Source organism: Maylandia zebra, linkage group LG1 (assembly GCF_041146795.1).
Source record: "Maylandia zebra isolate NMK-2024a linkage group LG1, Mzebra_GT3a, whole genome shotgun sequence".
NCBI lineage: Eukaryota > Metazoa > Chordata > Actinopteri > Cichliformes > Cichlidae > Maylandia > Maylandia zebra.
This window is the reverse complement of record NC_135167.1, coordinates 19,599,694-19,611,985: the sequence shown is the minus strand read 5'-3', so window position 1 is coordinate 19,611,985 and position 12,292 is coordinate 19,599,694. Positions and strand designations below refer to the sequence as shown.

Here is a 12,292-nt window from a genome sequence, read left to right as displayed (position 1 = left end):
TTTCACAAAATCCTGAACAACTATAAGCGAAACAGACAGGTAAAGGTTTGTAACAAGTACTAAAAGCCATTTTTATGATATGTGAATCTGTATAAACCAGCATGTTGTTTTATTATTAATAGTTCTCAGGAGGATCTGCTAGCTGAGAAAGACTGTTGGCTCATCTCATCCACCCTCATACTGTATCTCCCATGGTGGTATGAACCTGGTGCAATTTACGCAGTTTTTATGTATTCATTTAACTCCTATAACCTGCTCTCCCTTCAGCCCAAAGCCTTTCATCCAGAGAAAGGGTTTAATGTATAGTATGTCTACATGACGGTATGCAGTCCGATGCCGAATGCTGTATCCAGTGCACTTTTAAATAATGAAACGTACTCAATAATTCAAGGGCTGCACAACAGTATATCACAATCCTAAACGATACCAAATAATTCAAATGATTTATAACTAGATCATAAATCACAGTTTCAAAGATAAAAAAAAGTTTCTATTGAACAACATTAATTTCTCTGTATTAACAAAATATTAAATAGGAATGTGTAATTTATACTGCCAAGTACTTGCTCTTTGCTCTGATGCATTTGTGGTCAATACATATGACTTCTATGTCAATGAGTATGCAGCATTTTCCAAAAAGTTGGGATTCTGTGTAAAATGTAAACAAAGAAAAGCACAGCAAATAATTTTAAAAAGTTAGGACATTTCTATTACAAATTCAGTCTGTTTCAGAGCCCATAATTGCTGACAATGATTTTAAGAAATGTTCATGTGCCCATGCATTAATATGCTCTACAGAATTAGATCCGTTTTCCATACAGTAGCAAATGAAGATGTGAAAAAAAAAATAAAAAATAGCCATTCAGTTGGTTTTCAGCCGTGACCCGTGCACACAGAGATTTCTCTGAGTCTTTTGCTAATTTTATGTGCCACACATGATGAAATCCCTAAAATCTTGGTAGTTTTACAATTAAAGCTGTTACTCATTGCTCAAATGCTAACCAGTACAGTCTTTTGTTGTCCTTGTTCCAGTGTTTTTGAAACATGTTTCTGGTCACATCTCTGTACTATTTTCAATTAAATGTAAGTTTTAAACGATCTGCAACTTACTGCATTCTGTTTTTATTTAGAGTTTCCATTGTTGCCATCTTTATGTTTCAAAACTGGACGTGCTGAGAAGAGGTGGGTCAATCAAAACAGAGTTAATTATTAATTCACTTTGACCTGAATTGTTCAGAGATGTCAAATCAGACTGCTGTTTTGCCACAACTTTCTACATGACCAGATGTCTTTATGCAACTACATGTATCGCCCCCAGTGGCCGTTAAAAAGAATGCATGTTTAAAGCATTTTAAACCATTACATTTGTTTCACTTTTTTAGACGCAGAAGCAATGTCCATCTTTTATACTGTTTACAACTTCTACCCAGTGTTACTTCAGTTCCGCCTGGCTGTAAACGGTAACATTTTAGCGAGGACTTGTGGAGTTTGTGCCAGCATCTTGCTTAGTTCTGGAATGATGAAGTAAACACTGTAGCAAATTTCAGGGGTAGATAATAATGATGGATTACAAAAAGAAAATCCACTGTTAAAATTTTTACATTCTCCAATCTTTCATTAGTCTTTACTCCACAAGAAGGCAAAACTTAGTACAATAATTAGCTGACTCCAGGGACATAAATACTATAATTCTTCCAGTTTTACATTACAGCAGAGCTGCTAAGCCCTGGTATATGTAAGTAAGCCCATTAATCACCAAGAATCTGATAATATCAATTATTTCAGTAAACAAGGAAGTCCAGTTCAAGGCCTCACCCTCCACTCAATCCTTGCATTAAATCACCACACAGATGGATTTAGTAGCTAATTGGAGTAAAATGGAGCTTTGTGAGGGATAATTGAGGATTTCTTTACCATGTGTAGTAGTGTCTGTAAGTACACAGTCAATTTACAAGAGGAATGGGGTGTGTGAATCTTCACAACTGTTAATCGCACTACATGAATAATAGCATTACAGTTTTTTTAATGACCAAATATATTTAAAACAAACAAACAACACAGTTAAACATAAAGGAAAACATTCATATTTTTTAGTCAATATCGCTTCATTTTGGTTTTTATGCTTTTTTAGCATCTTCTAATATACATTATCAGTACTGTACAGGACAAACACGGTCATGCCATGATTTTTGGTGGCCTTTAGATAATCTGAACCATCTCCCGCTCCTCACCACTGCCCTATTTCTAAGTGAAAGTGAATTATTTGAAGTAAAAACATCTCCAAGAAATGTCTGACAGGCCTTCTGATTCTCTGGGTGAATAAGGGAAGGCTCCCACTGGTCTGATAAAAGGCTTGGGTTTCTACAGCAAATGATGCCTTTCTCCCGACTTATGCCTACACTCTGCTTTTAATTGGCCTCTTCTGTAGCTGCGAACCCTAATGACTTTGTTCCGGGATTAAAAGCCTCAGAGTGTTCAGGCAAGGCAAGGGTCCTAACCTTTTCTTGCCTGTTTCATCTCTCCTGTTTCAACACTTCCTTGCCCATATTTCTCTTATAAATTCCATCTACAGCCACAAATTCTTTATTTTCCCCCCTTTTTATTTCTACTGTTTGACTGTCTATTTCAATACACTATCCCTGTCCCTGTGAACTCTACTCAGTGCTTCTAGGAAGGCTTGATGAGCCAAGTACTGGAATATAATTTAATGCACTATAATGAAAATGCTGTCAAACATGATACGATAACATCGTGCCATTTGCATACGTTATGTAATGTGATGTTTCATTCACTAATCGAGTTTGATTCTGCAAATACAGAAAATTTAACATAGGCATAAAAATACAGGAGGATCTTCTTGAGAATAGCAACCTACTTAAATTACTACTTAAACAGAGTAGAAGGAATTTCTTAATACTAGGCAGCTTAAGTTCCAAAAACACAAGTTTGTCTAAGCACGGAATCAGTAACAGTGAAAGAAGACTATTTTTTATACCCATCTTGTATGGTTTAAAACATATTTAGGTTTGATGTACATTTGCGATTCACTCATTCCTTATTCCAGGATGGCTGTCAATCCCCTGCTACCCCACCACTACCCAATTCACCTCTCTCCTAGATGCCCAGACAAGGCCAGTGCTGAATGATAGAGTAATCGATGTGAGGCCTAATCACCCAGCTTAACTCTAATACCCTGGACTGGTCCACATCATTATCATATCAGCCTCCACACATTTCGAGGTGACATGGTTGGCAAAAGATTAAGGACAATCTTGTAAAGAGGCACCGCACTTTTCAATGTGCTGACCAACCACAAGAGGCCTTGGGAAACTGGAAGGAATATGAAGGAACTGAAGGTAAAAATAGCGATAACGACCAAAAACACAGACCCATAAAAGGACCTCTGGTCTGTTTGAGGCTGCCAAACCGATATGAGAAAATCATCTATGTGGAAAATCAAGCAGGGACGGTATCTCTATCAGAGGCACTTGTCCGTACAGCAAAGACAGTTACTGAATGCCTAAGATAAAGAGTTTGTGTAATTAAGCCAGAGGAAGTTGCAGAAACTATCTATTAATTACTTTGCACAAATTGTACAAAATGGTAACCAACAGTAAATAAGGACAGAAGAACAAACAAGTCTGCAGTTCATCCTGGGAACTCTGGACATCTGAATGAGATGATATGTTTAGGTATCCACTGTTAACAATTCCTCAAAATATTAACCCCAATGACAACTGACAGTAAAACATAAAAACATTCAAAACAATCTGAATTATTCTGGTTAGGCAGAGATGTCTGATCATAAATCATCTGTATAAACTGTCAGCTTGTCTTAAAACAATGCCAGAATTAAGCAACCTTATGCATATCTCATTCAGTTAGTACAGTCCTATTGTACGGCTTGGCTACCAAATAGAATATCGCTTTGTGTGTTTTTCTGTATAATGAAGTTTGAATTTCATAGGAAAATAGGAACAGAAAAAGCCTAATTTAAGTAAAAGGACAAAAGAATCTCTTTGAATTTTATATCAAAGACAAAAGTAGAGGAAAACATTAACAAATCAGACACAACGGCAAAACCTTAATGCCTACTTAAACTGACACAAAATCACTCAGTTTGCTTTTATCAACGTTGAAAATAAGCACATTTCCTAAAATCCTGAAGGGATGACTAAAAGGCTTTATTCGCAGCCCATCTATTGCTTAGATTTAAAATATACTTCCGTTTCTATGTTGGCAATCAAGGAAAACACACAAGTCAACGCATGATATCACTTTTACAAACTATCTACAAATATAACTCAAAGTGTTGGTCCATCACAAATAACAATCTGGATGTTTTTTTGATTAAAAGTTAGTAAAGCAAACCACATTAAACTAAAAGCTTTAAAATTAATGTCTGTCTCTCCCTCTAGCCCAGTAAAGTGCGTAACACAGAGCTACCACTCCCCATCATCATAAATGTTTAAGATGGCTAACAAGTGTGGTGTCAACAGCTCCCAAGATAATCAGTGTGTCAATCAATGACGGGTGTGAGGCCAGCTTTTAGAGGGTCTCTATGGTGGCCGCTTAGAGCATGCTCAGTTTAACAGCAGCAGTGGGAGAAAGTAAACACAGTAGAATATAGAGTTGACGATTGACTCCCTGATCAATGCCATTGATCAAGTAGTCCGCAGATTCTCTACTTCTTTGTGTAGGCTGCTCATATTACTGTTTGTCATCCCGCTATCAGGCTTCGAGCTCAGGATCACAGCAACTTCCTAATCAGTCACTACCAAAATGCAACCACCACACTAGAGGGAGACAAAGAGGAGGGTCAAAACTAGGTTTATGCTTAGCTTAGAGATCCTGGCAAAGATATATTAAAATAAAGCACGCATGCACACACACACAGGAATACAAACATAACACACCTATCGACTGTGTCAGTTGCTTTTTGTCTTTATTTTTTCCAATTTTGGCATTTTAGCATTATATTGACATTTATTCTTGATTATTTATTCTTTAAAAAAAAAAAAAAAACCTTCAGATTAGAGCTATATCTCTGCTCTGATTAGATCTCAGCACTAATTAATTTATTTTTTATTTTAAAGCTAAATGTTTTGCTTTATTTTCCTTAGACGATGGTGGAGACCAAAACAGAGCTAAGCAAATTAAAGTAAAGAAAACACTTCAGAGAAAGAACACTTGCTCAAATTAAAGTAACTAAACTAGTATCTGCAACAATCAGCTAGAAATTCAAGATATCAAATCGATAAATAGTCAATGTTATTTGATTTTATCTATCTCATTACATATCTCAATTCATGTTGTCTTCTGAAACTTTGGGTGTTTAATAGCATTGTAAACTAGTAAGTCCAAATATGTTATGAAACATCTACAGGCACACTAAAGCATGCTCTCTCAACATTGTGATGCCTGACACCAGTCTCGTGGCTATGTCCTGTCTAGTTGGTGCTGTTTTGCACCCCACCAAAGTAAAGCTACATCAATAGACAGCCAGCTTTAATGATTTATTGACTGGTAAATATACCATGTAATGAATCTGAACAAAAGACCAACAATTTATAGCTACAGTGACATAATAACAGTCACATTCTGCTACACCTACACAGTTTTGAAAAACACTTATGACATTGATAATTCCTATGCAGGATTTTGTTATCTGCAAAACATATTTATCATTCAAGTGTTAAATTAAGTTACAAAAAAGAAAGAAAATGACTCTTTTGATAACGAGATGGAAAATTGTCACAAATGCTCCAACTGTGAGAGGTATTTGCTTTACAAAGCATCTCTAAAGGGGTGGACAAGCATACTGACAATTGGTAAAACTTAAACAACATGGCAAACTTGTTGGTTTAATTCTGCCTTAATGACAGGCTTAATCTAACACATTAAGCATTGCACATGAATAGTTTCTGGCAGTATTCACTCTGAAATGTCAGCCTTACATAAAATGAAAGAAACCTCACAATACAAAGCTAAACTCCCCCTTGATATACAGATGAGGATAAAATTATTAGCCTTCCTATAAGATGTAAGTTTTTGTTTAAGTGCTTTTTTAATAGAGCAAGTAACACAGCATTTCTAAACATACCAGTTTTCTTAAGAAAACATAAGTTATTTCAATTTGCACAAAATAACAATTTCCTTAAAAAAAAAAAAAAAAAATATATATATATATATATATATATATATATATATACACATATACATATATATACATATACATATATATACATATATATATATATATATATATATATATATATATATATATATATATATACATACATACATACATATATATATATATATATATATATATATATATACATATATATATATATATATATATATATATATATATATATATATATATAAATATATATATAAAAGACCAGCGTCAATATTATTAGCTCCCTAAAAAAAAACAACGACCTTTTTTGAAGCCACAGCACAAATCACTGCTGTGCAAGGTTGTGCTTTAACTTTGTAATGATCAAAGCTTGTAAAATAAAGTTAAAAAAAATTAGGGTTATCTTCCAATTTGCACACAGTGTTAAAACCTCAGGAAGGTTTTGAGCTATCACTTAAGCAAAAATCAGGCCAAAAAAAAAAAAAAAAAGATATCAGTTTATACTTTTCTGGATGCTCACAAAGCAGGAGATGGATATACAAAGTTAGCACAGCATTCCCAAGTGTCCAGAACTGGAAAGACACCTTGTCAAACAGAAGTATGCTATTAACAACCTGGAGAAAGGTTATGCATACTGGAAGCACGTCCTCTGGTCAGATGAGATGAAACTAGAGCTCTTTGGCAATAAAGACACCGATTATGTTTGGAGAAAGAAGGGAGAGTTGGATAACCCAAAACACACCGTCCACACTGTAAAGCATGGTGCTGGGATTATTATGCTGTGGGATGTTTCAGTGTATCTGTGAAAGGGAAATCTCGTCAATGTGGAAGCAATTATGAAGAAGAAGGATATGTGAAGATTTTCAAAGAAATCCTCAAGCAGCCAGCAGCAAAACTGGGTCGACCTCAAATATATCCTGTTCCTGATGAAGAACTACCTCCAGAAGACCACAGTGAAAGTTACTGACTGGCCTGCACAAAGTCATGAGTTGAATTTCATCAAAAATATGTGTGGTGAACTGAAGACCAAGGTCCATGCCAGAATATCCTAAAATCTGGAGAAGCTTGAGAGATTCACCAAAGAAGAATGAGCTAGGACTGCTCAGGAGATGTTTGTGAGACTTGTTGAAAACTACAACAAATGACTCCAGGCTGTTATCCAGCATGAAGGATACACAATTGACTATTAGCATCATAGTGGCTAATAATTTTGATCCCTAGTAGTTTTTGGTTTTGTGAAATAAGTTTGTTTCTGTGCAGTGAAAGTGAAATAATGTTAACATCCAAAATAAATAAAATAACATGGCTATCTTTGTGTCTGCAATGTAGGTTAGTACATATTAGGCTCTCAAGCAGAGACACAATGACCACTTCTATTTCTTGCCATCAATTGAGCTAGTAAGTGGCAGTGAGGACAAAGAGAGAGTGACACATGCAGAAGCATGTTAGCTTTTTAAATATTCTAAAAAACCTCCAATCCAGCTGTAAACAACTTGACCAGGCAAATCAATCCAAGCCAAAAATACTGAAAACCAATCATACAGTCCTCATATAATCCTATAATCTAATGCCTATTACTAGCCAGTCAACTAGATCCACAACAGTGGGTTTCTACACCGACACACAGTTCCATCAATTCTACATTGATGATGAATTTTTATTCTTGCTCTTTTCTCAATGCATCCATTTCAGATGAGATGAAAAAGTAATATTCCAGCAATAAAGCTTGATTTACATCCCCTTCACTGTTCTCCCTCTTCCTTTTTTATTTGATCATTTAGCCAGGATCATATAACTGTATATCAGACACAAATGAAATCAGGTCTCATGCACATTAAGGCCATGTCTTTCTGCAGCTAACATCCCCTCCAACCCAACTCCCCAGCTCCACAGCAAGGCAGGGGCAGAGTCCCATTCATTTTCAGGCCCATTTCCTCCTATGATTAGGCGATCAATCAATCTCAGCATTCAATCTCATCAGGCAGACGGGATTATCTGCCCATCTTCCCCTCTGCCTCTTTCAACTTACTCCATCCCACACACACAGCAGCACATTAACATCAGATCAAGTATCAAACAACACAAGCAGTCTACCACATCCTCTGACCACAAACGGACAGCTTCTCATCTTAGCCGTCTCTGGCTGTCCTCAAAACATGTGCCAAAAAAAGAATTTAAAAAACAGAACAACAAACATAATGTTGAGCAAAGCTTTCGTTTTGGGATCAAATGTAATTACAGATTAAATTGCTTAATTTGATGATTACTTAACTCTACCAATTTATGACATAATTTGTTTGTAAACAATCACAAGCGATCAGACCATCTTTACTCTCTCTCCCTCTGTACATTTATATATGAAGAAGTAATAATGAATAAAATGAAAACATAAATTTAAATTACTTTTTTTGCCATCACTAATATTTCATGTTTCTATTCCCCCCCCATAAGCACTTGGTAAAATGGACGTTTTCCTCACAGCTGAAAATATTTAATGAATTTTCCCTAATGGCAAAAAGCTTTTTGATGTAGCAATGCTTATTCGTAAAACAACACTGATGAAACTGTCATGCTTTCAAGAGACACTACCTTTTAGTAACCACGTGCTAGATTAATACATTTGAAAGGCAGCACTTTCTTCCATGCTCGTGCCCCTGTTTCTGGAGGCAGAATAACCCTCAAACCTAATTCAAAGCTACCATAGTAATACTGGCAAAAAAAAAGTCTGCAACAACCACAGTGTCACACTGACTTTGAGCAGCACTGTGGACAAGCACAGCATCCCAAACAAAACAGAAAGTACACATAGCTCCTTTGCAGCCTCAATTTCGTCACCTCAGCTTTATCTATGCACTGCATTATTTAGCAGAAATCGCAGTGAATGGCAGCAACTTCCTCTGCCTTTACTTGTTTATTTTGACAAAAGAACATTACGCAATTGTATTTTTCCCACTTTTTATGAAATCTACCATCATTATTTCATTAATCTTGCAAAAAAAAAAAAGTCAACTTTCATTGTTATGTTTTTTGTTAAAGCGCTACCATTTTGCATTCTTATGCCAATCTTTGTTGCACAGGACTTTTTTAGGTTTTTTTTCTTTTTTTGCTGTTAGCACACACAACAACAAACCCAGCTGAGCCATTAAGGTTTCATCACCATTGTAATAGAAATTTGTGTTAAAGCACAGAGCACTGAAAGTCTGGGTTTATGCTTTTCCAAATGAAAGCTGAGCTCAAATCTATATTACTCTCAAACTCTCAATCAATCATGTGTGAAGTCTATCTGTATTCCTGTGTGAGATTAACTGTGAAGTATCTACGTGGTTATTATGGTCAACATGCCAAAGACCATCCTGCACAAGATGTTGCTTTTTTTGATGGGGAGCTACTAAAATAGTGTTAAGATATCAGTGATGTTTACTGAATTAAAAAGAAACATCTCACACATGTGAACATTAATATTTGAAAATGCGAAACATATTTTTGTCAATAGCAGTCCTTACAGAGGCGTGAAAATGCTTAGGAATCTTTCTCTGGGCTCTCAACTGTCCCAAGAAGCTGAATCTGTTGCAATAAATGGCCTTAATAACATACTTTCGCCTCAGCCATTATTCTGCACGCCATTGTTTTTAATTACATGCCGAGACCTTCTAAGAGCCACGCACACTCCAAGCTCACTTGGCATCCTCTTTACTGGCAACAATTAATCTAAGGTGTGGCACAGCTTTCCTGAAAACATCATAAACCAAACCACCAAACCTACAGTCTGAAAATCTGACAATTTATTTAGGTCTGCTTACATTCTTTTAAAAGTGTCCATGTAATTTCTACTAGCTTCTGGTTTAGACAAAGAAATCATTGTCATGAGCACATCTTAAATCAAGAAATGTGAAAGAAATGCAAAAGAACTAAAATCACATCCAAGTTATCCATGTAGAGCTTCCCAGTTTCTTATTGGTAGGTTTTAAAAGTTCAGTAGTGACATTGGTTAAAGTTCAAATTATCTGAATGTTTAGTATCGTGGTGACATAAGTGACATCTGAGTGGTGTTCAAGTGAAAGAATCACTGAATTAAAAAGCAAAGGCTCATCACCCACTATCATTATAAAGCTGCAGATGGAGATGCAGACAGCACAGTCTGATGTTGTTATTGTCTTCCGTGTGGGTGAGTGATAATAACCCAGGCTGGGGGTAAAGAAGAGGCTATATGGGGAAAAAAATCTGTTTGACTGCATCATATCCTCTTGCAGAGTAGCCTTGACCTACTGCCTGATTTTGATAGAGCTGCTGTCTATTTAATTCATATGGATACACTAACTTTCCCCAGAATGCCTTATCTCAGTGAGGACCAAGTAATATATTTGGGATTGGATTAGAGTGATCCCACTGAGAGAGTAAGGTAATCACAGGTGACAAGGTGTGCAGACCACCAAATTGATGAAAACAACAACACATCAGCACCTAACCTTGGAAAATTTAGGATGATTATAAGGAAGCATTAACTTTAGAAAACTAACTTTGCAATTCTATAAACCAACATGCCTGAAGTTACAAATGTCAATCAAAGACTGCCTATATCTTTACAATTATGCCTACATATGGAAACTGCCCTTTGAAATAGTAACAGGAAGAGCACAGGCTTCCAGGGATGCTTACTTATAAGTATTTGGTAGCTTTATAGTGAAGAGATGTTAATGTATTAGAGGTAAAATTTAACCAGGTATGGAGTTTACATTTGCAGACTTCAGACAAACTAGTTTCAGGTGGACCCGTCACTTAACAAAATGTCTCAAGTAAAGTTTAATCCATTAAAAATACCTTTATAAAAATAAACAAAATCAAAACACATGGCAATAAAATAACGTTTCTCATAAAACCTTTGATTAACCTGCAAAATACCTTCTTTGTATTGCAAGGTCAGTTGTATGTGTGGATTTTAAGTACAACTGCAAGCAGCCTAATAATATTGTTCACACCCACCACATGCTATCTCTGAGAAAGACCTTTTTAAGCATGTTTTTACATGTTTTGTCACTTTACAAATTTCAGATGAGTCCCTTGGCGACTGACTGGACCACCCCTCTTATTTCAACCTTTATCTACGTTTATCACCTTTGCTCACACATGCATTGTCTTTCTTCTACTTACTGTCATTCCTCTTCTCTCCACAGCATCCCTCCACTTCTCCAGGATATCTTCCACTAGCTTCCCGCTCTCAATACAGATCAGTATATCGTTTGCAAACATCATAGTCCATGGAGACTCCTGTCTGGCCTCATTGGTCTCCCTGTCCATCCTTAAAAGGGGTTTTCATTTGGATTGAAGTAGCAGGGTAAATACCAAAAACTGCATTCAAAACAATTATTTTGTGCAGTTATTAGTTCATACACATTTGGATTACTTTTCCGCTGATCTCAATCATGTGCAAGATTAAATGTAGCTAGGTGTCTTTAGCTAGCTCATTCGTTCCATCTACCATTAGCTAATAAAGGTTTGCTAGCCCTACACTAGAGACAGAAAAAGCTACAGGCTACCACTTCCCTGTTTTCTTAAATTGAAAAGCCCGCTCCCTCCTCTCCCGCAGTGTTGTTTAGCTATATTTACAAATAAATTTGAGCACTGGGAGAAACAATTTGGCTAAAGAGAGAAAGACAAACAAACATACAAAACTTAGCCCGACTTACCCTGCACATGTTAGCCACATAATTGCAATTGCCTTTGATTTAGATTAAAACTGTGATTGGGAGATGATTGGTGAATATGCAAATATAAAAACAGACGCAATATTTTTACCTGCTATTTGGTTAATGCAATTTATAATTTAAATATTCTGTATTCAGTTATGAAGGCTCTAATTGTTGTTTGCGAGCTGCCGTTTAGATACTTGTATGTGCCCGGGGCTGTTGATGGGTCTGTATGCAATGATGGGCATAGCTGCGGGAAGTTTATTGTTTTTTTTGTTGATGAGTGAGTATAGGGGTGGGATTTAATAAGTTTTCTTCGTCCCACTCCTTTTTCAGGCAATTTTTGTTTTTTGTTTTGTGCATTTTATGTTCAATATAGGTATTTGTTGTGCCTGAAAATGAACAAATAAATGAATGAATGAATGCTTGTATGAGCCAACAGCGGAGAAAGTCGCTTTAGAGA

General features: G+C 36.1%; 1 protein-coding gene across 9 annotated transcripts in view; it reads right to left on the bottom strand.

The window, feature by feature from the left end:
• The window catches only part of LOC101476772 (uncharacterized), a 144,401-nt gene extending 132,362 nt beyond the window's left edge, over nucleotides 1–12,039 (bottom strand). For all 9 annotated transcript variants that reach the window (XM_076882880.1, XM_076882886.1, XM_076882888.1 and 6 more), the window contains exons 1-2: nucleotides 11,830–12,039; nucleotides 11,294–11,441 (exon numbers count right to left, since the gene is read on the bottom strand). Coding sequence is in view for 4 of the 9 variants with exons in the window: in XM_076882886.1 (XP_076739001.1) it covers nucleotides 11,294–11,441; nucleotides 11,830–11,849 (168 nt within the window). In the remaining 5 variants the exon portion in view is untranslated. The remainder of the gene's footprint in view (nucleotides 1–11,293; nucleotides 11,442–11,829) is intronic.
• Nucleotides 12,040–12,292: the final 253 nt, after the last annotated feature.